This window comes from Nelumbo lutea, chromosome 5 (genome assembly GCF_056320005.1).
Source record: "Nelumbo lutea isolate HS-2025 chromosome 5, American lotus-T2T, whole genome shotgun sequence".
Classification (NCBI taxonomy): Eukaryota; Viridiplantae; Streptophyta; class Magnoliopsida; order Proteales; family Nelumbonaceae; genus Nelumbo; species Nelumbo lutea.
The window spans coordinates 84,027,232-84,055,180 of NC_142688.1; the positions used below are offsets into that span (position 1 = coordinate 84,027,232).

The 27,949-nt window shown below is 35.8% G+C and overlaps 1 protein-coding gene across 4 annotated transcripts; it reads left to right on the forward strand.

The window, feature by feature from the left end:
- Positions 1-9,258: 9,258 nt before the first annotated feature.
- LOC148853188 (WRKY transcription factor 55-like) lies at positions 9,259-27,415 on the forward strand. Of its 4 annotated transcripts, none has more exons than XM_088943337.1 (7): positions 9,259-10,012; positions 10,167-10,337; positions 10,415-10,798; positions 11,518-11,593; positions 22,589-22,904; positions 23,118-23,243; positions 26,698-27,415. In XM_088943337.1, exons 5-7 carry the CDS (start codon positions 22,627-22,629, stop codon positions 27,158-27,160), a joined length of 867 nt encoding a protein of 288 aa, XP_088799463.1. In that variant the 5' UTR covers positions 9,259-10,012; positions 10,167-10,337; positions 10,415-10,798; positions 11,518-11,593; positions 22,589-22,626; the 3' UTR covers positions 27,161-27,415. The 4 variants fall into 4 exon arrangements, 3 of the variants coding, with proteins under 3 accessions (XP_088799463.1, XP_088799464.1, XP_088799462.1); XM_088943338.1 differs by having other exon boundaries at positions 9,259-9,514; XR_016098919.1 differs by lacking the exons at positions 11,518-11,593; positions 22,589-22,904; positions 23,118-23,243; positions 26,698-27,415 and having other exon boundaries at positions 9,259-9,514; positions 10,167-10,333; positions 10,415-11,502.
- The last annotated feature ends 534 nt before the right edge of the window (positions 27,416-27,949 follow it).

Sequence of the window (27,949 nt, forward strand, 5' to 3'; positions counted from 1 at the left end):
AGAGGGGAACAAAGAAAGTAGCAAGAGAGAGGACTAAATAGTAGAAACAAAGATTTCCAAAAAGAAAAGTTCTAAGGAAGTCCGTGCCACCCTTTGCCACTAATTCTTGATCTACCACCATACACTAGTCCAGCCATTTTTGTTCATGGCATTCTCTGCAAGAGAGGATGCATTTGGGATGAAATTTCAATGGAAATCAGGGTTTGTTAGATTATTTGGATGGAAACCCAAGATTTGGTTTTGGGTTGGTAGTGAAACTCAAACATCAAGGATGTTTAGGGGGTAGTATCAGGACATAGGCGTCAAATTGTATTCCACTAACAATGTCAGTAGGGGTCACAATCAAGGTTGGTCAGGGGTCTGGTTTCCGGGTCAAATAATCTGACTGTTTGAACTGAATGGATGGCTCATTCTGACAAAAAATAAAAAAATAAAAAAATTTTAAAAATAAAAAAACGACCAAAACCGTTAGATGGTTTGAACAGTTTAACCACCTAAGCCAATGGTTTAGTGACAAAATCAACGAATTTTGGTAAAATAACGGTTCTGGGGTAAAACAGAACAGATTACCTGATCGGTTCCCGGTTTTTCTAGTCTGACTATCCGGTCCAATATGGTTTTGAAAACCATGGTCACAATTGTAGTCTCTGTCAAAATGTTGGTTGGTCATTGATCAATCCAAGCAATTACAATTATTCTAATTTATAGAAACTGCTATAGTTAAGGTTGGATTGAAATGTTTTGTTTCCAATTTCCATATAGGGAAAAGTACGGATAGGCCCATTGCAGAAACCTGAACCCCAAGCCAGCCTATACAGAATTTATAATAACAATCAAATTCAACTTTTGAAATTGTAGGACAGATTCCCACGCCAACTAAGCATCATACTTTTTCCTATGCTTTTCCTGTGAGGTGGCAATCCAGCTTGGATTCGATGTCATGATAACATTTATTTAAATTTTTATTTTGAAATTTAACCTTGAGTTGTATACTAACAGGTATTTGACAAATTCTTTGTACATAGTTTATTTTGTTTTAATTTATGAAAAAGTCCATTCAATTACATTTGTTTGTTGATTCTCCTTGCATGCCTATTGTACTAAATGTACGGTTGTTTCTAATTCACTTTCTAACATTAGTTAGTTGGCGTGGAGTTCCCAAATCTGAAATGGGCCAAATTCCCAAATTTAACATTTTCGTTAAATTAGGTATGAGTGAGGATGCATGACAATAATATGAACTAACCTATATTGGTACCTATTTAACAGTTTAGGGAAGTAGAAGATATTTACTCTGTTTCTAATTCATTTTCTAACATTGGTCTTTTAAGGTTTGAATGCCCAAATTTGCAACCAAGTAAATATTTATAAAGTTGGATATGAGATATTGGCAAGTCAATTTTACTCTCATTTTAATTTCTTTTTGTAACATGAAGATCTATTTTTTATCACATATAGTGATGGTTATTGTATAGTCACATTGACTTTGAATATCCCATCTACTATCTTGGTAAATATTTCTTGGGGTGTGGGGCTGATTTCAAAGATGAATTTACATGAAAACCCCGAATTTAGTTAAAATTTACCTAAATGGTTTTGAGGAACTATTTGCACATTGCTTACCTTTACATATGATTCTTCATACCCTTAATGCCATCTTTGTGAGCATTTACCTATTTGTTAAATCGATGAAACTTATTAATTTATATCTTTATAAACATTTAGCTTAGACAAGATCACGACAAATGTATTATTTGCACTTTCACCACCTTCCCACATTAGCCTTTAATGATCTAGTTGCTAAATTGGTAAAATTTTAATAAGATGGGATTAAGGGATTGATTTAAAATACCATCTAATATGTGATTGGAAAAATTACACAACACCCCCAAATATCCCCCTTGAAATATAATAAAGAGACTTCGGTCATGATTATGCCATTTCATAGACTTAGAAATAAGTATGGCAAGGAAAAGAGAGAACTAATGAATTATTTATTAGTTATTTGTGGTCATTATGGCAATCATGGCATTACTTGCCATGAATGCCAACCTTATAAAAATGTACAAAGATAGGTTTAAGCTGTTGGTTGCATCCATTGGCAATAAATTACACTTTTATTTGGCTTTCGTATTGCATGGTGATGGTCTCTTGAACAAAAAATTAGTGGTGTCAATTAATTTCAAGAAAGAGGGCACATGGAATTCAGGTTTTTGAATTTCAACCCATCTGATGTAGATTTGAGAAAGACATCTAAGATATTTTTTTTTGAAAAATTGGGACAGATTCGCTCCCTAACTAAACATTTTTGCTATGTTTGTGAGGTGTCAATTTAATGTGGATTCCATGTCGTATTCCCACACCAGCTAAATTAATTATGGAAACTTGGGGCAGATTTCTTGCATCTCTTTCTCTTTCTCTCTCTCTCTCTTTGCTTTAGAAAAGAAAGGGCCCAATGTATCCTGACCTACACCTTTTTTTTTTCTCTTATCTTGAGGTACACACATGTATTGAATCAAGTGTTCTCTCATGTTCACTTCATTTCTCTCTCATTCTTGAACCAAGTGGGTGTAATATCTCTTTCAACAACAAAAAAAAAAAAAGTGAGCGCATTGAAGACTTGAAGAAGGTAAGGTAATGTTTTTTGAGATAACATTAAAATCTTTAAATAATCAAATACAAGTAGTCATTTAAACCAAATTATATATTAAAGAAATGAAGGGAATAATGATATGGTTTTTTCTTTTCCAATTTATAAATTGTCTACCTTAGTAATCATCTTTGAAGAGAATGCAAATACTGAAATGCGAAGTAGTGTGATATTTTTTATGCGAACATTTTTTTTATTAAATTATAGTTCAAGCATATATATTGTGATGATTAATGATTTACATCCCTACAATCATAATCACGTTGTCCAATAGATGTTTAAGCATCATAATTAACACATTTTATAGTGTACTATGAAATATTTATAGAGGAAAAGGATGGGATAAAAGATCAATATGGATTGAATAATTCATAGTGATAAAAGTAGATCCATGATTTGTAATATTTACAAGATCGCATAGCAATTTTATTTAAATTTATATATTCATGTCTTTATTCTAATTTATGACAATGTTTTCATATTGTTTATTGTGTAGAAATGACAACAACTCCACACAAGGTCTTATTATATTATTGCATTTTTGAGGATACTATAATTGAGGTTCATGTTGATAGCTAAACAGATTTTAATGAATTTATTGATAAAGTGTGGTAGTTTGAAGGTTGATGCTAATAGCGTGAACTTATACTATACAATACATCTCAACAAAACATGATTCTTGCCACTAAATGAGCTACGTAACCTTTCAAATCTGTTGGAGTTTAATAATAAGATTATGATAGTGCAAAGGTGCATGTGTTTTGGAAGGGCATAGAGCAAATTAATGTTGAAACTCAGCCAAGCCCTCATGCACATATTGTACATATTTAACAATATCTTCTAGACAATTAACAATTGAACTTAACATCAACAGTCATGCCAATTTGTTACCAGTTTGGGAGCATGAGATAATTGGAGTGAGGCAAACATTTGACAGTGGAGATGATTTTTTAAATGCATTAAGTAAAATTTCCATTGGTGGAAGATTTGCATATAAGTTTCTAAAGAATGATAGAAAATACATACAATGTAAATGTACTATCAACACTTGTGGATGAGAAATCCGAATAAGTGCAGTTAGTGGTGGACCGGCATACATGGTGTATAAATATAATCCCGTACATACACATTCATCTGGTGATAAATCAAGTTGTCAGCTTTATGTATCAAACAAATTCATAAGTGTTGTTTTGTTGGAAAAGCTTCCTGATTTTCTTTAAGTATCTTCTATCAGATATAATAAATGATTTTAGTTGTGATTATGCCATTTCATTGACTTATAGACAAATATGGTGGGGGAAAGAGAGAGCTAAAGAGTTACTTAATGGGTTTGCAAATGATTCGTATAAGCTTATTCCTTGGTTGTGCAAAAAGTTGGTTGAAACTAATCCAGGAACAATTGCTACTTTTACCACTAATGATTCAGATAGGTTTAATCAATTATTTGTTGCTTTCCACTCATCTTTACATGGCTTTCGAGTTGGTTGTCGTCCAATGCTATTCATTGATGTGGTCTATTTAAAGGGTAACTATCAATGACAATTATTAGTTGTTAATGCATATGATGCAAATAATCAAATGTTTCCAATTGCGTTTGTAGTTGTTTCATCCAAGTCAATTTCAGATTGGACTTGGTTTTTAGAGAATTTGAAAATTGCATTGAATGATAATCGAAAGCTAGTAATCGTTTCTGACCGTAATACTAGCATTTGTCATGTAGTAGAAACTATGCTTGATTCTGAATATCATACTTTTTGTTCAAGACATTTGATGGAGAACCTTAAGGGAAACATGCGTCGTCTACGCATATTAAAGGCTGGGTAATGGATAGTGAACCATCACATTAGGCAAATTCTTTATTCAAGGGTCGACGGTATGATAAGTTTACATCTAATCTTGCAGAATGCATGGGTGTTAGAGGCACAAGAACAACCTATCATGTCCTTAGTCAACATAATTCACTTGAAAATGACAGAATTGATATTTATGAGGCAATGTGAAGCTAAGGGATATAAACAGCCAGTGGGCCCTAATATCACTATAAGAAAAATGACTATGGGAAACAGTAAAAAAATGTTTCCAATATAGAAAAAACTGTTGCCAAATGTTTTACTTATAACTGAATGAACTGTTGCTAGCGAAGTCGTTAAAAGTATTTTGCAACAATCAAGTGTTGTGAAATATATTTTTTCACAACAATTGGTCCAATTACTAGCAAAAGTAGCGTTTTGCAACTGTCGCCAAACAAATTATTTTAACAACAATGAATAAAAAACTGTTACCCATATAATTTTTTAGCAATAACCGATTACTTGTTGTCTAATAGTATCATCCCTAACAATTTTGTTAATTGTTGCTAATTGTAATTTGCAACAGTTAAAGGCTTGTATCTAATAATCATCTTAGGCAACAACCTGTATAAATTGTTATTGAAGCCCTAAAGTTTCTTATACAACGGTCAAATTAATTGTTGCTAATTGTAAATTAGCAATAGCTGAACAATTGTTTCTCATAAATATTTATGGCAACAATTATTATGAACTGTTGTTGAATTAACAACAATCAAGCCCTTATTACCTTAAGCTTCCATACACAACAATCAAAATATTGGGTGGTCATTGATCATCCCAAGCATTTACAAAGATTCTAATTTATAGAAACTGCTATAGTTAAAGGTTGGATTGAAATGTTTTGTTTCCATATAAACGATTACATAGGTCAGAATTGAAAATTTTAATATAATGGTATTTCAGGATAGAGTTGAAATGGCTAAGCATGTGTGTGACACACATTATCATGGCCTTTGATCTTGATTTGATATTGATCTCTGCTAGCGATACTTCGGCTCATCTTAGAATATCAAAAGGGTTGAACTTAAATGCTGATTGGGATTGCACGTCTAGTTTCGACTCATTTTTTCAATGAATTTAAGTATAAGGGAAAAGTGAAAAGGGTAAAATTGGATTTTCAAAAAAACTTCAGCCATCAGAGGTCTTTGTATTTATTGTATAAATGAAGATAGGTTTAAGTCTTTGTATTTATTGTATAGGTTCAGATCGGAAGGAATACAATTGCAAATATGTAAAGGAAAAAACCTTATATTTTGTATTATTTTATATAATGTTTTTGAACCATTGTTGACCTAGCCGGACCATTCGACTTAGAAATTGTTCAAGTAATTGGTTCTGTTTCACTCCTAACTTGTTCGTAGGTAAAAAACCATTGACTTTGTCAGAAAACCGCTGATCCGAGCAATTAAACCATCGACTCGTTTGATTCGGACAACAGTTTGTACTATGAAGTTGCAAGAGAAAAACACACGAACTTAGATCTGAGTTAGTGTCTCAGATCTAAGGAAGAAGAAGAAGAAGAAGTTCACAGATGTTGGATGTTGCAGAGAATCTCAGATCTGAGATCCAAGAACTCAGATCTTAGATCTCACATCCGAGAACTCAGATCCGTGTCTGTTGCCGCTGCTTCACCAACGCTGTTGTTATTATCGTCGCCGATGAGTGTCGAACCATCATCCTCCTCTTCTTTATTCTTCCCTCTTTCCCTCCTCCTTCTTCCCTCCCTTTTCTTTCTCTTCTTTTCTTTTTTTCCTTTTTGCTTTCTTTCTTTCTTTCTTTCTTTTATTCTTTCTTTTTGTCTTTCTCAGCTCACACTATCTCTTCTCAAGTTCTCCTTTCTCAAATCTCATATAAAATATTTGCCCTAATATGCAAACCATATGAACCGTTCGACTTGGACAGTCGAACCGCTGACCTGGAATCTAATAGCTAAAACGGTTCTGTTTCCAAGTCGGTTTTTAAAACTTTGAATTTATATGTATTTGTATTGTACATATTTGTATTTGTCACTGTTTTCAAAACCGGATCGGACCGAACGGTCAGACTGGAAAAACTAGGAATTGGTCACCTGACCGGTTCCGTTTTCCTCCAAAACCGCTTTTTCCCTCAAAACCGTTGATTTTGGTAAGCAAACCGCTGAACCGACTAATTAACTGTTTGAACTGGTAACCGGACCCCGGACCGATTCGATCACCGGTTTGTTTTTAAAAACCATGGTATTTGTAGTTTTTTTCAAACTTGGCCTTAGAAACAAATCTCAATATTAACTGCATGAATATTTTAGACGCTTTCATACCTCTTATTAGACGGTTTCATGAAAGGGGTCTTTTTGCAACTATTTCATAAAATTCAGGAGAAGTTTAAGCAAGGTAAAAAGCTTCAGGGTTTAGCAATTTACCATTTATTTATTTATTTTTTGAGTTTTTACAATCCATACCACCTCAGAATTTTTAATTTCATTGTACAGTTTGGGTCAGTGTGAAGGGGAAAGATGCCAAATTTACGGGTGGGGAAAATAATTTCGCTAGGTGGACTGAACCGTAAAAATCCTTTTTTTTTTTTTTTTTTTTTTTTCCGCTAACGAATAACAGCTTCATTACATGTTTAAATGCGGGATTCAGTTTTGCAACCACTTGTCCAACGAGTTCAGTTTGGGCTGTTTGGTAAAACAGTCTGGACTTTTCTTGTTGGAGCCTTTACACAGGACATCTTAGTTAATTTACGTCTTCATTTGTCTTTTCAATTATAAAAGATAATAACCAAACTCATTATAAGATGCCATTGATTGAGGCTTCTAAAACAGCAAACAGTCAAAGTTTTTCCCTCGTTCAATAATTGGGATCTAAGTATAAAATACTTTTGAAAGTTTGGATATTGGATTGTCACATTTTAAAGTTCAGAAACTAAATTATCACTTAAGCCTAAATACAGGATATTGTTCGGAAAATTTTCCTTTTTTTTTTTAATTTGACAAAAGACTAAAATATCATATTAACAATTATTATTAAAGAAGAAAATATTCCAATCTAATGATAACCTATTTCCACGTTAACGCATTTTATTCATTGCCAATCTCTAAGAAAGGCTAAGAAATGCATCTCATACCACACATCCGGAATGTTATGTGCCGGATCCGGTTGGCTACATCTGAACTTTTGTTTGAGAATCATGGGAACGAGCCCATCAGCCAAACGCTTCATGGGTCTACACAATGGGGGTAGCCCATCCCCCAAACCCATAAGGCATAAACCCACTTATCATGAAAGGGATCTTGCATCCCAGATTTTCTACTCACTTTTTATACCCACACTCAATCTGCCGTGAATTGCAGCCACCCATCTCATCAGAATTCAAGATGGTGACGTGTGGCTGCAATTCAAGGTGGGTAGAGAATAGTGGGCAGGAAATCCAGTCTAGAGATCTTCTGGGTTGTGCTGAAACTGGGACTGGGAGTAGGAAAGCTGTAGCTTTTACCCACACTTTGGCTGCATTTGTTTGCTGTGTAAATATTGGACCGTTGTTATATTTTTCTCCTGTACATTGGAAATGAGGTCTAATATGAGTCCATTACAGATGGATCAGGTCCAATCCGATCCAATGAATATTTTGGACTGATCCAATTCAATGTCTGGCCCATCCAATCTTTTCAAATTGGTTCCAACTCAAAGCTGATTCATTGACACCTCTATTCGTATCTTCTATCAATGCATCGGATATTGGTTGAATCCGACCCAATCCAATAAAAATCTATTATAGATGGATCAAGTCTGATCCAATCCAATAAATACTTTGAACCATTAAGTCTGAACCGATCCAATTCAACGTCGTATTGGTCCATCCAGCTCGTCCAAATTAATTTTGATTTGGATAGACAATCCAAAACCGGTCCATTGACACCCTTACTAGTGAGGGCTCTGCATTGACGACTATTCAAATATACAGCATACAACATAGCCTCATGCCAATCGGTTGTTTTTTGTTTTGTAAATAGACATACAAAACACTTTAATACTAGCGAGGGGAGCACGGGCGATGATTATCGAATTGATACAATTGTAAAAAACAAAGATAGTTTAAAAACAAACAAAGATAGTTATAGCGAGAGCACTATAACTTAATTAATGGCATAAGTGCAAAGGTTTTATAGCCATTTAATTGTGGATATCATGCTTGAACTACAAAAGCGAATTGCGGTTTTAATTGTTTGAATTGTTAATAAAAATAAACAAGTTATTCAATTCAGAGAGTATAATAACAATCAATGTTAGTCTTAAAATAGCTTATTTATGTATTAGATATATTATTACCATAAATATTGTAGCCTTCTAAAAGTGTGAGTTGTTAACTGTAAATGTTGTGTTATTTACCTGAATCAGCCAACATCTTTTCAATTTCAGATAATAATCTTCGACTTTTACCTTCCCAATCCACATTTGATATAGAAATGATAGACAGGAGAAAATTATTGCTAAGGAGACTCAGCAATAATAGTGTATGATTTCCACGTACATGATTGAACCAAGTTGCTTACTTCTTCATTGCCATTCTCGTAAAATTATTTATTATGAAATAAATAGATATATAATTTGTTTTGAATTTTGTTGTACATATTTTAAAAATGAAATTATGAAAATTACCTGAGAAATTAAATCTTTCAATTTTGAAACAGGTTTTCTGATAATATATTCAGTTTGTTTGTCAAATGCCGCGAATGTCTTTGTAGCAGTTAAATCTTGTATGTAGAAGCCAAACATTGCATTTGGTTAGATGGAATAGGACCCTGGAATCGGAATCGGTATCCTACGGTTTGGTTGAGTGGAATGGGATTTCCGACCCCACCCTAAGGAATGTGATTCCCATTCCGGTCCATTTATTTAATTAATTATTTTTTGACGGTTCCAACCCTTACTCCATTAAAGTTTGAAGGCTGTGTAAACAACTCCTTCAACCTTAGGTGCCGCCGCCGACCCCATCTCCGATGAAGCAAGACAACCGTCAACCAACCCCATCTCTGGTGAGTTAAGACCGTCGTCGACCATCCTTCGTCCTCTCCTCCTCCTCCTTCTTCTTTTTCTTCTTCTTCTTCTTCCAAATCAGCCACCACCGTTGCCGCTGCCAATCCCATCTCTTCAATTTCTGGATTTCTGTAAATATCAGAAACCAGAAAGTAGAAGCATGATGTACGAACGCTATGTGAGAATGCAGTAAAAGAAATCGACGGAGCAAAGAAATTCATCAAGGAAGAGAAGTTTCAGGTCATCGATCTCAGTGACATGTCTATGGAGTCTATCCCCAATCCGTTTCTGAATCTCGCCACTATCAGCAACCTAGATATTTCTGTTATCTACAACTTTTCATAGCCTCTTGGTTTCTATTTCGCTTAGCTCTTGGAGTTCTTTTTATCTCCACGTATCAAATCTAAATGCAGTAAATGAGTCTCAGATTGTATGGCTTTTGGTTCTTCTACTACTTCTGAAATTATTCTTTCTTCTTGGCTTCATAAACTCTACAGGTCATCCAATAATATTATTTTATTTCTTTCTTGTATTTTAATGTAAATCCAAGCATGTCTATAAATAGAAAATCTTTTAAGCATGATTCTAGTTCAGTTATCTTGTTTTATTCATAAATTTAATTTATCTATTTTTTTTCTGCAATGTTAACAGAGCATTCCAGTCATTAAACAGCAAGACTATTGAACATTGTGGTGTCAAATGTTCACTCAAACCAACTTAAAATCTCTCCCAAACTCGATTGGGTGTTTATCCAAGCTCCAAGATCTTGAATATCTCTGACAACCTTATCGAATCCCTCCTTAAAACTATTGAGAATTGTAGGTGGGTCCTTTCTTCTTCTTCTCCTTCTTCAGGATTCCTCTGTTTCTTCACCGATACCATTGAAGTTCTTTTAACAGGGCCAAAGTTGGAAATTTAAGCTGATTCCCGTTCTAGCTTCCGGTTGAACAAAACAGCGATGGTCGGAATCTGATTCCGGTTCTTGATTAAACCAAACAGGCACCAGGAATTGGTGATTCCGATTCCGATTCCTGGAGATACTAATTCCGATTCCGATTCTGATCCTGGCCACGAACCAAACGGACCCTAAATGCTTTTAAGGCCTTGAAGAATATGGTCAATAGAAAGTCATATTAATTACCTTGGAGTTGTGGAAACAGCTGGATGGAAGGTTGCAATTGTTGCGAGCATAATTCTCATCAACTTGAACAACTTTATTCTTACAAGTGGAACATGCCTCATACCAAAATCTTTGGTCCATCTCAACATTTGTAACATATCCAGTAAGTCGATATGGCTACATTTATTTGCATAAATATAAGTATATATACAAACTTATATCTTTAATTATTTTTTATTATATATATAACTGACATACCTGTTGAGTATAGAAGAAATATCTGTTCCACTTGGAGCTATTAGACTATTGAATTCAGCAATAGTAGCTGGCTTTGCTGATCCCACTAGATGAGAAGACAACGTAATGTTCTTGTAGTGCTGTATTGTGTTTTGCAAGGTATCGTTTTGTTTAGCCCTATACCCATGAAGTTATTGGTCAAAATGATATCAAATATATAACATAGTTGCCATATTATACAAAAGAAAAGAGTTGAAGTGGATACTACCATGAATAGAGTTCTTCTGCTTCAAGAATGTTCGGGTTCCAAATGATCTTACTGTATTTAATGGTTGAAAGAGACAAACCTAAGAGATGAAAAATGAGAATAGACTTATAATGAAGATAAATTCATTTCTGAACAATTAAAGGGATTATTGTGTAGAGAGTATTTTGTTTACCGAGATATGAAGTGACCTTAACTGCTGAGCTAATCAAAACAACATAGTCATTTTCTATTTGTTGTAATGTATCTTCATTAATGTCTCCATTATTATCCCAATTGGACCGTTAAGTTATACATGGAATTCGACACCATTAAGACATCTCCAAATGAATATGAGGATCCAAGGAGGCACTAATTAACCAATCTCCAAATTCTATCAGGCTCTTTACAAGAAGTGGAAGCTTTCTCCAAATTACCATTTGGCCCTGTTCATTTTTTGGGAAGCTATTTATCCAGGTATGTGCATTTATCCATATTATTTTGTTTCCTAGATAAATATGACAACAGTCGTTTTAGCCATACAAAATCCATTATTAAGAGGTTAATTTTGTCCCATCCAAGTGTTGTCAACTCCCGGTGGGGGAAAGTTAATACCTAGGTAAGTGATACCCAAGAAAAAATGAAAAATGAATCCATATATTCCACATAAATCTGAAAAAAGAACATGCGTATTCTGGTAAAATTCTATTGACCAACTTCCCCCTCTCAAAGTCTGAAAAAAGAATGGGCCTTTGGTGTCAAAAGTTAAAACAAACTTATCCTCCGAAACATGCTGTGAATTTTGACAATCAAATACTCAAGACTTCACTTGCTGCCACCGGGTCCATGAAAACAAACTGAATTTCCTGCCCACTACTCTCTACCCACTCTATCCGTCGTGAATTGCAGCCATACATCGCCATCAGTTCATGGCAAGTAAAGTATGGGTGGAGAGTAGTGGGCAGGAAATCTGGATCAAACTCCTCACGACTTCTTCAGTACAAAGTCCTATTCTTGTTTATCACACAGGCCACCTTCAATCTAACAACATGATTTTCCATTACAACAGGTTTGGACTTATGTAGAGCATGGATACAAGGGTCTTTTGTTACCCTGATCAAATCAACCAACATGACCCTAAACTTAGAGCTTGTCTACCTTTTAGGCCTCATTTGCTTTTTAGGAAATTATTTACCCATGTTCTTTCATTTTCATGTAAATAAAACAATGACAGTTTTAGCCATTAAAGCCATTATTAAAAGGGGGGATTTTGTCCCATTTAAGTGTTGACAACTTTCACTTCAAGTGGGAAAGTTATTTATCCACTTGGAAGATAGGTAAGTGACACCTAGGGAAAATAAATTTTCCGTTAACCCCACATAAATCTGGAAAAAAAATAATGAGTATCTTAGTCAATGGGAACCAAAATTTCATTGATCAACTTTCTCTCTCTCAAAATCCAAAAAAAGGGCTATTAATAAAATCTTCTGCACATAAAAGATGAATTAGTTACCTTTTAACCTTCCCACTAGAACTTAAAGGATCCAAGCAAAAAAGTCAAAATAAGCTACTTAGATCACCTGATTGGTACAGTATTTTCAAATGTTGTTTTTAAATCATTTTAAGGGATTTTATAGTTCAATCCACCTCAGAAATCTTAGCCCCACCATATAGGTGGGATGAATCCTGACCATGGATTGATGCCAAATCCACAGGTAGGATGCGGTTTAGGGGGGGGGGGATACTAATAGGCTAGGAGGGGGCTGTAATTTCAGATTTCTGAGATGGATTGCAGTCTACTTATCCCATTTAAGGGTAATGTACAAAAACCTCCCCTAAAGTTTCTGACAATCATAAAACCTCCCCTATAGTTTAATTATAATAAATATCTCCCCTGAACTTTTGAGAAACTCAACAAAAACCTCCCTTCCTTCATTGACCCAGATGGAAAATGTATACATTTACAAAATTACCCTTACGGTGTCATTTAAAAAAATCACAAAATATCATATTTTCCCTTAACAACATCTCACAATTTCCCTCGTTTCCGCTAACGAATAAGCATGAGCTAACTACAACCATGGCCATTAAACCACTCTCATTCTAATGAAAGAGGGGATCCTCAACTGAACTCATTCATTTTCATTTGAATGAATTCTTTCTCCCACTTAGCCAAACATTTGCCGTCCAAAAGGCATTTCGGAATACCTTTATCATTGATGTCACACATCTGCTCTTTCAGAATTTCAGAATTTCAGAATCTTCAATCCATTTTTCATCATCTCCATTTAATCTATTAGCCTATGCTTTCTTCAGGGCTAACTGCTGCTCAGCAATTTTGCTTCGTATTTTTTTTGGAACTTTAAAAGGCGATTAGGGCTTTGATGATAATTGATAAAGTCAACGGGAACTTATCAGTTAGTCATTGTAATCAATACTAAACCCAATAGCTAATTTGACTAGTTTGCTGTGCAAAGGAGATTTTACGAGGAAAGAACCCAAAAAATAGGCAAGATATGGTGTATATCCTGAGTAAAATGCTGACTTGACAAACTAGAAGATGGCTCGTTGTCTCTTGTTAGAGATCACATGACCAAGTTATAACAAAAGCATTATTTTTACTCTGGACTTCAAATCTAAAACTTGTATCAGGAACATAGAGGCCAATACTTACCAAACAATGAATATGATGTAGTTGTATAAATTGTTTGGACCCTAGGAAACTGCTTACCTAGGTGTTGTATAAACATTCAAAATTCTCTTTAGTGTTCAAAGGATTTGAGATAGTGGCTAGGAAAGAATGATATGGTTTGGACTTCGAAGCCATAGTTGCAGTTTTAGAGTCTTCCTTACTCCACTATCTTTCAAAGTTGGAAAAACAATAATAATACAGGGCCATTACTTTTACGTCAATTAAAACACAAATTGATTCATATGAACTCTCAAATTGTTCTTGTGCTTTACTACTTTAGTCTATTTAGTCTGTAGAAGAGAAGAAACTATTTATGGCGGGCATGGCCTCAGGCATATGCGTACAGAGGAACTTGTGGAGTCCGTGTTCCACATATTTCTCTCCTTCCTTAGCGTTCTTGTAATAAAGTTGATGTAGCGTGATCTGACTACTCCCTACTGGAGGATGATATGACTTTCAGTCGGGTGACGAGCTAGGTGAATCTACAAGAAAGGATCAGAGAACCCGAGGTGATTAACCCAACGAGGTCGCTCTGATGCTTAAGTCAGTAAACTAATGCAAGCTGAAAAGCTTTGAGAGATTAGAGAGCTAGAGAGTAGAAAAATCACGCATGTACCTTGCACCATTGGGGTTGGTGCCTTTATATACTGAAGTAGTCGTGGAGCTCACAAAAGAGCTCCGGGATATCCGGGGTGTGGAGATAGAGTTTGTTCCACTTCTGAAGGAGCAGTATACATGTAAGGCTTATCATTCCACTTCTGACTCCGGCAGAGTCGGGATGAGTCCTCATCGTAATCTCGGAAAAGTCGGGATCTATTAGTTCATTGTGATCTCGAGAGATTCGAGATCCGTTGTCGAGACCTCTGGAGTTGGTTATGCGGGAGTCTGTTACGTGGTGATTCATGTTGTTGGTCCTGAGTTGGTATTTCGGTCTTTTAGTTCCGAACTGGATTGAATACTGAGGTGCCTCGATGCCGAGGTGAGCCTTATGCTGAGGTGGCCCTGCATCGAGGTGAGTCTTATGCCGAGGTGACTGAATACCTGAGCTCAATTGTTGCGAACTAAACTTGTCAGGTTGAGTTGTCATCTCTTGGTCAGGTTGTGTCCATGTGTCCCCTTTTCGCTAGGTCGGGCCAAATCACCCTTCATCAAAAGTGTGGGTGAGTACAGATTTAACTAGTTAGCCGTTGGGTGAGACATCAGTTCTTGTGTTTACTCAACCTAGGAGAATAAAACAAATGCAAAGAGAAATAGGGTAGTGTGGACGTGGCAGAGGAAACGAAGATGTAGATTTGTTCCCTCGACAACAGAGTTCAAGAGGAAGCTTGCGGTCATTGACAACGTTTATAATGGCAGAGAGACGACAAGAGAGCTTTTTCTTTTTGGGCTTAAACAAGCCGACGAGGAAGTGGTTGGGTTTTCCGGCTGGTTCGATGAGGAAGAAACATATCTCGGTCTAAGTCTGACCTGGCCTAGGAGAAGGAATAACGCAAAGACCTACCTTGATCTCGGAAAAAGCGATGGCGCCAATGCCATTGCCACATGGGTGGTCAGTGACATTTTTCCATTTGGGTCAGTAATAAAAGGGTAAAATCAGTATTTGAAAAAAAATATGCATCAGTTAACGTTTTCTGTCTAGGTCAATGACAAAAGGGAGGTTTTTATTGAATTTTTCAAAAGTTCAAGGGAATTATTTGTTACAATGAAACTTTAGGGGAGGCTTTTATGATTGTCAGAAATTTCAGGAGAGGCTTTTGTATTTTATCCTTATTTTAATGTCAACAAAAATATTTTTAACTTGTCTGAATGCACTATTTGTTACGGAAAATAATATATTAATCTTATCTTCAAGTCAAATTTAACTTTTTAATGTAAGAAAGTTCTATTCCTCCTTGGAAGCTAGCAATATAGAAACTTGGTTTCTAATTCTAACTCTGGTTGAGATTATAGTGACGTTCTTTGCAGGGAAACCATTGCCGAACCAGGTTTAAATCTTTGCCTTTTCCATCAATTCCATCAATTTTGTCTTCTCATGATGAAAAATTTTTCTTACAAACCTTATATTCGGTTTGAAGGAAAAAGTAGGGAAAAAGAAACGAAAGGGAGGAAAACCCTTACAAACCTAATATAAATTTTTCTATCTTTCCTTTCCTTTCTTTTCCCTACCTTTTCTTTCAAACCAAACATGGCTTTAATGAACCCCACTCCCCAGTCCCCACCAATGGTAAATATACCAACATGTCATCTCCACGTAAAATTCTTAATCAACTCCAACGATTGAAAAGAAAAATGTTGGGTCAGTGATGGCATATCTTTAATTTCTGATCATACTTTGACAGTTCAAAACAGAAAAAAAAAATTCCCTAGTTATTTATAAATACAATACTCGAAGATTGAGGCCCCGTTTGGTTCGGAAATGGAATTGGAATCCAACTGTTTGGTTGGGCAGAATTGGAATCTCATTTTCATTCTTGCAGGTATGGCATTCTCTCATTTGAGTGAATGGCCATTCCCAGCCCCTCTCTTGGGAATGAAATTGCATTCCTGCTGATTCCAGTTCTTATTCACATTCTTGTTTGAACCAAACAGACTATAGGAATAAATTATTCTGATTTCGATTCTGATTCCGATTTCAGCTGTGAACCAAATAGGCCCTCATTCTTTGGCCATCCATATTTTAATAACTGTTAGTATATATTATGAAAACTATTGTTTGGTTCTCAGTTGGAATCAGAATCAAAATCCTTCAGAATTGGAATTGGAATGGCCTATTCCCATAGTCTATTTGGTCCAGACATGAATGAGAATGGGAATTGGAATCAGCAGGAATGGGATTTCATTCCCAAGGTAGGAGCAATGAATGACCATTCTGCCCAGCCAAATGGGATTCTGATTTCGCTCAACCAAACAATTGGATTCGGGATAACCCATTTCGATTCCGATTCTAGACCCCTATTCCTATGAACCAAACAGAGCCTCAGTATAAGTGATAATTTATTGACAATCATAAACCAAATTCATGAAATGAGCAGGAAAGAGGAATGCAATGTGTCTATACCAAGGTTTTAAAACTAACCCAGGACCAGAACCGTTTTGGGCACTAGTTTTTGGGTTGATAGTTCAATTGTCCAGGTTAAACGGATGGCTTGTTATGATGAAAAAAAAAATTAAAATCAAAACGAACGAAACCATAGAATGAGTCAAATGAGTTGACAGTTTGACCGCCTAGGTCAATAGGTCATTGATCAATTCAACGGTTTCTGGCCAAGGACTGGTTTTAGGGTAAAACGAAACTAGTTGCCTAAACCAATCTTTTCAACTTGCCATTGACTCGGCCGGTCGAACTGGTCATACCATCACCTGGCCAGGATTTTGGGTCTGGTTCAGTCAAGATCTATTAGACGGTAAAAAACTGTTGACTTGGTCAAGAATTGTTTGACTTGGCCGGTTCGACCATTGACTGGGTCGCCGGTTGCACACTCAATGCATGCAAACTTTCGGAGGCCATAGCAGTGCACTCCGATGTCCGATTGAGGTGATTTTTTTTATTATTTTGGGTAATTTTTTGAGATCTATGCATCCCAAGGTGACGTAGGTGCTTTGCACGACTATTTTTACAAAAAAAAACTCTTTTTTGGCCTTAAATTGCAATTTTTAGTATTTTTTATAAATAAAAATTTTAAACTGAATTAAAAAACATAAATTAAATATAAAATAATACATATAACATATCTAAAACATATTTATACATTATTTATTGTTAAAATATATATTTGTACACACATATATACATATACACACATATATGCATATAAATATATAATACATATATGCACTAACATGGCACGGTCTGAATCGTTCAACACAGTCGTCGAACTGGTGACCCACAACCCAAAGGCAAAAACAATTTGGCCACCAAGTTAGTTTTTAAAACATTGGCCTGATCGGTTCCCAGAACGAACGGTCTAACTCTCTAGGTCAATAGCGGTTCGAAATCATTGGTCTATACTACATTTCTCTCCTCATTTTCTTTCATGCACACAAGAAATGTAGATTTCCATGTCACAGTCCCTTTTTTTGACCTTTTTCTTCTCAAGCATTCTAATCACCCAGAACTGATTCAGTTATATAATATTACTCCATGGATTATATTATGGTAAATCTTTTAAAAATCAGTTTGTGCATCGCAAGGCTCTGTTGAAGCTAGTACATTTTAAATAATCTTTTTACACCAAATGATGACCAATCATAATAGTCAACAAGGTAGCGCACCGGAATTCAACAAAATTCCCAACGATCAAAAAAGTCTGAGAAGAAAAGGTCCTGTGTCGATAGAAGCTTCATATTTCCTAAGACTGTTGGGGAATATTCAATTCTCTGAACGAGCAATTAACTGCAATTCTGCATTAGCGTGATTGTGGGCTCTATCGCTCCCAATATTAACAATTATTGCCGCGAGGAAGACTTCCTCGAGTTTAGAGTTCAGATTGGCCACGCCCTCTCAGCATGCATTAGACCATTTTTATTGAATTCACATCTCCGCCCCACAATGCCTTATAATACATTATCGCCGTGTATTGAGAATATCTCTCGATAATGATATCATTAGTTCTGATACTATCATCGAGACATGTTTTTAATACACGGCGGGGATGTGCAATAGGGCATTGTGGGGTGGAGATATGAACTCATTTTTATTAAGATGAATATTAATTTACAAGTTGTAAGATGACAATCGGTTGGTTGGTAAGTTCTCTTGTTCAATGTAGATTTGGGATTGAGTCATTGAATTTCGCCTACACCTGGGTTGGGAGGGTTATGCCATTATGGGTTGGGAGATGGGCTACCCCGTTATATTGCCCTTGAATAAAAAAAAAGAATATTTTCAAATTTCACTACTTGCATAACAATTCTAAATAACTTTCTTGTATTGTCAGAAGCGGATTAATACAACAAAAATAGACTATTTTGCACGGATTTTTCATATCTATAAGGCTGCATTCGGTAGCGGAAATGCAAATATGTATGGTTTATGAAAATGTGAAGTTGGTTTGGTTTTCCATTGATAACTTTTGTATTCTTATTGATACAAATATGAATTCTAAAACTCTAATATGCTTTTTTAGGAAAAATTCCCGATTAGTATCTCGTACTTTGGGCCTAGTGCCACTCATGGTCATCAAACTTTAAAATGCGACAATTCAGTAACTGGACTTTCAAAACATGACAATCCAGTACCTGTTACTGTTAACCAGTCGTTAAGTGGCATTTGAAAAAGATACAAATGCCCTTCAAGTGTTATTTAATTTTCTTTATCAACCATCTAAACGTTGAGAAAAAAATAACAGTCTCAAATCCTTGCCTCTTCTATTCAAGAAAGTTGGGGTCACCAAAATGCCCACTCAAACATGACCCCAACTTTCTTGAATTAAGAGGCGGGGATTTGAGATTGTTAATTTTTTTGTCAACGTTTAGATGGTTGATAAAGAAAATTAAATAACACTTGAGGGGCATTTATGTCTTTTTCAAATGCCACTTAAGGACTAGTTAACAACTAGTTAACAGTAGGTACTGGATTGTCACGTTTTAAAAGTTTGGGTACTGAATTGTTGCATTTTAAAGATCGGGGACCAAAGTGGCACTAAGCCCAGCATACAGGGTACTAATCAGAAAATTTCCCTTTTTTTTTTATATTGACCAACTTGGAATGCAAAGTTTGTATCCATTTTTTCAAAGCAAACTTTGCTCTCATCTGAATGCAAATATGTTAGAAAAAACAAATATATTGTCATTTTTAGTATAAAAACATGTTCTTATGAAATACCTTCAAAATTGAATTCCGAAGCTCAAATTCACTTTGGTCAATAAGTAAAATACCTTCACCTTCACGCAGTCCTCCAGTTCTTCCACCCAAACCCGATCCAAGTCAACTTAATAACAAGCAATTTTCATACCCATCCGGGTCACCCTGACCTTATAGTGTTTAACCTGATACAAATTCAAATGTAATCTTCCAAATGTATATTTTTATTATATATTTTAAATATTCAAAAATCACTAATTTTTAGACGACATGCACTTCCTCCCTAATAAAAATATTAGGGGGCGTTCTCTTTTTGGATTTTGAGAGGGGAGAAGTTGATCAATGGGATTTTGGTTTTTATTGACCAAGAATCCCATGCTCTTTTTTCAGATTTATGTGGGGAGTAGGGAAAGTTTATTTTCTTGGATCTCCTAGGTGGGTAAATAATTTTCCCACCTATGGGGAAGTTGCCAACACTTTAATGAGACAAAAATACCCCTTTTAATAATTGATTTTTATGGATAAAATGGTCATTGCCTTATTTACATGAGAAATAAAAGAACATGGGTAAATGCACTTGCCCGGATAGGTGTTTCCTATGAAAAACTTACCTAGGTAACTGCACTTACCTGAGTAAGTAACTTACAAAAAATTGAACGAGGCCTAAAAACCAAACTTTAAAGTTATGGGGTTGAAAGTCATACAATCATGACCCGAGGGGCTAGACAACGAAACCCAAGCCCAATTTGTGTTGAAGAAACCTCCCCTAAAGTTTGGTAATTGCAATCACTTCTCCTAAAATTTATGACACTGTTGCAAGTAGTCCCCCTCTAATAGAATCTTCTAAAAAAATGAAAATGTCTAAAATACTCGTACTATTATTATTGAGATTGGTTCTACAGAAAATAATATAAACTTCAAAAAATAAATCAATTTTACTAAAAAAAAAATTGGAAGGATTTGGGATAGTGATTTATGTAGAAAAATTTTGAAAAATAAACATTTTGATCAAAAGTAATTGCATGGATCTTTTGGACATTTTATTGCCTTTTTTTAGAAGATTTTAACATAAGGGGTGTACTACATCTATGCCCAAAATTTCAGGGGAGGTGACTGCAATTACCAAACTTTAGGGGTGGGTTTTAGCAATGGTCCAAAATTTTAGGGGAGGTTTAAGCAATTTACCCTTTAACCCCAACTAAACCCAAACCCAATTCGGATTGAAGAATTAAACCCTAACCCACACTATTAAGTATACCATTTAGAGAGAGAGAGAGAGAGAGAGAGAGAGAGAGAGAGAGAGAGAGAGAGAGAGATGGGGGAGGTGGATTTCGTATCCAAAGCCACATAGTTTGAAGTTTGAACTATGAATTAGTCAGGGCTAGGAATGGCAACGGGGCGGGTTCGGGGCAGGGATTACATTCTCCATCCTTGACCCTGACCCCCAAATCAATCCCATTCCCATCCCCAATCCCCAATGGGGAAAGGAATCCCCCTCCATCCCTGACCCCAATGGGGATGCAGAGACACGAATCCCCGATGGGCTGAGAGTGATTACCCAATTCTAGAGAGATTGAGAGAAAGACTGAGAGTGAGGTCGGCGGCAAAGAGAGAAATAGAGAGAGATTGAGAGAAAGACTGAGAATTTGAGATAGAGATAGAGATAGAGAGAGAGAGAGAGATCGTTGCGAGAGTTGAGGTTGGTGATTAGAGAGAGTCCGACGGTGTCGACGACGATAGACAAAGGTTGAAGGAAGTTTAAAGAACCAAAACTCTTCTTTAAGTATCTCTTCTCTGTCACTTGAGTATCTCTATCCTCTGTTTGATGTTTGAGGGGCAAGTGGCGACAGTGACGGCGGTAGGCGAATTGGCAACGAAGACGAAGACGGAGGAAGACGAATGCATGAAGCTAGGGTTCAGAGAAGAGTTCTCTCTTGTCTCTATCAAAGACTCGAAGTCGAGTGTTTTGTGTTTTAATGTCGAGGGTTTTAGTGTTTTATTGTTTTTTAAGTTTTAATATATATATATATATATATTGGGGCGGGGTCGGGGCAGGGATTGCATTCCCCATCCCCGTCCCTGAACCCGATCGGGGATTCAGGGATTGCCTATCCCCGACCCGGACCCCACCAAAGTATCCCCATACCCGACCCCGTTGGGTCGGGGAGCACAGGTACCGGTCGGGGACGGGGAAAATTGCCACCCCTTGCCGGGGCCTCACAGAACAGACTACATAGGTAGCATCCGCCCTACGAATCTCAGTGCTAGTAATGGTTGCGAGCCGTGAAGCAGGGGTCAGGGGTGACCCCAATTTACATCCCACAGCCGGTACCATGTCTTTCCGCTATCAATCGATAGATCGATCGAGAGAATGCGTGGTCTTCTTCAAAGTTCAAAATGAAAGGCAATTTCAATGGGAACGAAGTCTTCCCGTGGACTCTTGTTGAGAAAACAAAATCTGCTAACCATGACCAAGTCATTCCTTCCCTTCCTACATTTTTCTGTTTTTTTCTGCTTCGTAACGTGTTCGGGAGTCTCAAATACTTTGAGTATTTTATTTTTTGTTCAATATTTCTTCTGCAAAGAGACGAAAGAGGCAGGAGCGTAGAAAACCCACCACCCAAAAACCAATAGATATTGCCATTTAAGAACTACCCCAACATCGATCGTTCAATCATCGATACACTAAAACAGCCCGAGGAAAGGTTACGAAAAACTAGTATTTCTGCTGCTGCTGCTGCTGCAACAATGGACGACAAGACCTTGTCTTCAATCATCCATGGATGCAGTTTAGCCAAGGACCTTGAGTCAAATCTTCCAACCTTATCAAACCAACCCAGTCTCCTCATTAACTCTTGTGAGGAAATCATGAACGTCTTCAAAAGCGCAACCGGTCGACTGCGCAGTCACAATAACCCATCTTCCAATTCCCAGACAACCTTCAACCGGGAGCCTCAGCCTTCTGCAATTGATGCAGCTGTGCAGGAATTGATCGGGACTGGTTACACACAAGCCATGGATCTCCCCCAGGCTCAATTGTTGGCTGATCATGACAGAAAACCGTTTGACGCGCTTGTGTTTCCCGGTAGTAGGACCACCACCACGACGGAGATGTCCAGATTGGGCCTGGAGATTCCGGTGGCTACCTCTGGCGTAAACGTCCTTGGATTAGGTGCAACACATACAGACGGAGCAGAGGGTTCCTCACTGTCGAAGAGCGGCGGAGAGTTTCAGCTGGTGCCGGAGGGGTCGAACTCTGGAAAGAGTCGAGCGGTGCAAAGATCACGAAAGAGGTAATGCACTCCCAAATTTCATTTACAAAGGCGTGCGCCTGATTGTTAAAGATGGGACCCATTAAGGGGACACGTGGTAAGTTATGGGTCCCATACCCGTATAAGAGTCCTGTGGAAAGGCAACAAACTAGCATGAGAGAAAGGAGACATGTATATTCAATAATTCAAACTCCGGGGAATTTAACGGTTGTTTATTTGATTGATCGATTTCAGGAAGGATGGATTGGAGACAAAATACGAAGCTGCACCTCTTATGGGAAATACGGAGATTCCACCTGATGACGATTACACATGGAGAAAGTATGGACAGAAAGAAATACTCGGTTCAAAGTTTCCGAGGTGAATTTTCTGCAACTCATATAGATTAAACTATGGATAGGATACACTGGGTTCATCATATTCATCCATGTACATTTGTACAATGTACATGATACGCTATAATTCTGTGTATCCTACCAATTATGTGTATCGTTATGATACATTTCTGTGTATCATACTCTATCGATGGATATGATCAAATATTCATTGATATGGAAGCATGTATTGGCATGATAAATTACTGTGTATCATACTCTATCGATGGATATGATCAAATATTCATCGATATGGAAGCATGTATTGGCATGATACATTATTGTGTATCATACTGTATCGGTGGATATGGCCAAATATTCATCGATATGGAGGGATATTGGACCCTAATTTTACGATATATTCAAACATTGATTTAAGATTTATTTTTTCCTAAAAAATTAATAAGAACTGAAAATTATAAAACTAATTTATTTTATTTATCTTAAATAATTTATATATTTTATTTACATATAAATTATATATTAAAAATAAAAAAACATATTTATTATTTGAAAATATAGATTTATTATCTATATAAAATAATAAATAAATAAATTTCCCAAAAATATAATAAAAAATTGTAAATTATAATTATAAAAATTGAACTAAATAAATTAGGAGTGAATTTTCCCCAGAATTTTACTAAAAAATATAAAAATAATTTATTTCATCTATCTTAAATTATTTATATGTTTTATTTTAAAATTATATGTAAAATAAGCAATTGTATGTTAAAAATAAAAATATATTTATTATTTTAAATTTAGAGATTATTTATATAAACATACTAAATAATTTTTTTTCCAAAAATTAATAAAAACTGAAATTTATAATTAAAAAAACTGAAATATAGTGATAATTATTGTATGATATGTACATCTTCTAGAGTCCAAGTATTGTTGATTGTAATGTTTCTCTTCATATAACCTATTAAAGTGTGCATTTTGTCATGTATTTATACCTCATTCATAGTTAATTCACCTTTAGATTTAGTGTTATTAACATATTTATATGATTTGTATGCATTTCCTTAATGTATCCAAGCATTTTCATATTTTTCGTTCATACCTATGTGTTTTCAAAGCGTATTTGCATCTGAATTTGTATCGAAGCTGTTGAATGCAATATTTAATACCGATACTTTAATCCTTACATATATACTACTGTTGAAAATGGGATTTGGAAATGAGGTTTAGGTTTTGGTATCTCTTTGTTATGAGGGAAATATATACAATTTGAATTACTACATTTAAATTTATTTTAGTGATTTCAAATCTCCTAATAAAAATCTCTTTGAACATATTCCAACATGATCTATGCTAGTACATTTCAAACACATCCCATCAATATTTGAGATGTGCAAGCATAGCTCATATTAATTGGAATATGTTGGCAGGGTTTTTTATTGGGAGGAGATCTAGACTTTATTCTATTCCCTCTCATTAGGTCCTAAAATTAAGTTACTATTAACTCACATTCCCTCCCATTAAATTTTATAGTTGATGGATATTAAATAAATGTTTTTTGTGTTTTGCTACAACACCTTTACTTTTTTCTTTTTTGAATTTGGTACATTTTTAAATGTGAGGGAAGAAAATATAATTTGAATTACTTTTCACTTTATTTGATTCACTCTCATTAAGTCCTATTATTAATTGTGAATTCTTATTCTCTTCCATTGGATCTTTTATTCTAAATTTCATTTAAATTTTATTAATTATATCTATATCTAATAATTTTAACAATGCAAAACCAATGTGTTTAAATTTTGCATGAAAAGAGACACAGTTCTTATGTTTGGGCAGTGGATAATTATTTCAACCAGCCATGTCAAATTGATCAACCTATATAATGTTATGGTTAAATAATAAAATTTTAAAAATAAACAAAAATAAGTATGATAAATAAGTAAGTACTAACACATAAACCAAACTGTTTTCCTATTCAAGTGGTGGATCAATGCTTCAATCCTTTCAGTTTTAGGTCAAATGGATCAGCCTGTGATATCATTTTGACTACATCTTGAATATTATATATTTATCATATTAAACAAAAATAAGTATAGTAAATAAGAGTTCTTTTTATTAACAATAAAAATGAAATAAAAACAATTAAACTAGATTAATTGAAAATAAAACTGTTTTTTCCGTTTAAGTAATGGTCAACGATTCAACCATTTTTCCATTAAGGCCAATTAAATTGCTCGATTGATGTCAATTTCCCTCTCAAGCATAAAAAAATGAAAGGAATAAACAAATGGATGCGATGAACGTTGACCGAGTTTCCTTGTCATAAGGCATCACGACGAGAAAACTTTGACTGTCCACGCTCGACAGCCTGTGGCATCCAATCTCCCTACACATGGACCACATGACATGACACGTCAGTCTATAATTTTATGCCATGCCTCTGCCTTTTTTAGCACCGTTCCGTTACTACTGTTGTGTTGCATAAAATTCATAATGACTGACGTATCATGCAGGGAGAGTCCTGTGTGTCCAATTTAGCAACCGAATACATCCCCCCCCCCCCCCCCCCCCTCTTTTTTTTAATTGTGATTGTGAGCTGGATTGTCTCAAGTTAGAAGTCTCAACCCCGTTTGTTCAGTCTTCAGGCGAGGTGACGTGGACGTCCACTCGGCCCACTCGAGTCATAAACTCATAATTAAGGTGATGTCCATATCTGCCCGCCCGCCCAACTCTAGAATAAAGTTGACCAGGCCAGAGCCCAGCATCGGTCAAAGGTCTGACCTCTTACCACCGTCATTAATTGGACGTGGTCTGAGTATCGAGTTAAGTGCTGTTTGGCATATTTTTTCATGCAGTCTTTTGGTTGTTTATAAGCCCAGTAGATCAGTTTTTGGTTATTCCCGTTTGGTTTGTGAAAGATTTAATCATCAAGAGCTAGAGATCGAAAAAACACGAAAAACCTAATTTAGGTTGATTTTGAGAAGCTCTAAATAATGCTTTTTGAATGAAAAGACATGAAAAGATGCATAAAAAAACATGCATCTACATGCAAAAGCTCAATACGTCTGTGAGAGCTACCGAAAAATCTTCCAAAAAAGAATTGCCAGACTAACTGTTTAGAAGCCCGATAGTTCGTGTTTTCATTTTTTAACCATTGAAAGACTATTTCAAAAAGATGTAAGAAATTAGATTCAAACTTATTTTGGAAAATTATAAATAGAATTTCTCGCTTTTTTTTGTTTTATCTTTGTACAAAAAAAAGTCCAAAAATATGCACCTCCAACCAAACGATCTATGAACTGACAAGATCTTTTTGTAAAAACCTATTACATCTTTTGATTATTGTAGCCCATGCATGTGTAGCACGTATCAGAACTTAAGCCAGAAATTTTGAGTTGTGTAGAGATGAAAGGATGGATGAGATCAGAGTCAGAGCTCTTACGTAGTTTTCTACTTGTTCCTTATTGTAGGAGCTACTACAGGTGCACCCACAAGAACTTCTACGGGTGCGATGCAAAGAAGCAAGTTCAACGATTGGACGACGACCCGAATACCTTCGAGATCATCTACTATGGCGTCCATACATGTCACTTGTCATCCACCGCTCCATCTGCGCGGCCTTCGGTTGACATTGACCGAGAGGTGCTTGAATCAACTAAACCACCACCTTCTTCACTTTCAATTCCTCTAAGTAGATGGCTTTCTATGGATCTCGAGGAAACGACCAGCGGAAAAGGCACTAACATCCCTATGGATTTGCACGTGACAACAATGTATAGGGACTTTGACATGGGTAGTTCCGGTGCAGTTGTGCCGGACGGCCAACAAGCGGCGCCGGAGTGTCCAGTGGTGGATCTTGCCGATGCCATGTTCAATTCTCGGACCTGTAGCAATATCTTGGATTCCATCTTCCCTTCCATCGACGAGAATTAATTGACAAGAGCAGCAGATCGGTATGGAGACAACGAACACTTCTTCCTTCAGCTTAATTTTCGATAGGAAGCTTGATTGATTATTGTTAGAATGTTGAGGATGGAGAACCAATTTTGACAGGCCAAACCGACTCCCAAAATGAACTGATGAACACGGTTTTGAGAGTTGCATGAATCATTCATTTTTTTTCTACATGTAGATGGAGACCCAGTATTCATTTGGCCATTGCTTATATGCCTTCAGTAGAATTTGATAGATTAAGACTCTAGAATAACTACTATAACTCATTCTTTTATCGGGTCCATTTCCTGATGAAATAGTCTCAAAGGACAAAAAATGTAGCGATTTGCATTGATTCATCATTAGCATTCAGAGTTCATCAAATCTAGATTGATCTGGGATTTGTATCTATTTTGAACAACATTAAATACCATTAATAAATTAAACTAAAAAAATTATCAAATTAAATATTGTAAATCAATTGAACTAAAAATGAGAATTTGATATTATATGTCACAAACAAATGAATTGAAAATAAATTCTACGGGACTTGAACCTATGGGTACATAGAATTAAATTATTTCATGTAGATATATGAGTATTTGTGGGATAGGGGCAATATCTATATTCTGGTCACCCTTAACTGGATTAAATTCGAATGGGATAGTATAGGTATTTTGAAAAAGTATTTATTTCAAATGGGATAGTATAGGTATTTTGAAAATTACATGGTGAGTAAAGATGGGCCAGAAATACAATAAGCCCTTTTCAAAAAGCACTTGCAAAAAA

Excerpts from the sequence above, each read along its gene's own strand:
- LOC148853188 (XM_088943336.1), top strand. The coding sequence starts at position 22,360 with ATGGACGACAAGACCTTGTCTTCAATCATCCATGGATGCAGTTTAGCC. Across the intron at positions 22,905-23,117 it reads GTGCAAAGATCACGAAAGAG|GAAGGATGGATTGGAGACAA; the intron begins GTAATGCACTCC and ends GATCGATTTCAG. Across the intron at positions 23,244-26,697 it reads CTCGGTTCAAAGTTTCCGAG|GAGCTACTACAGGTGCACCC; the intron begins GTGAATTTTCTG and ends TCCTTATTGTAG.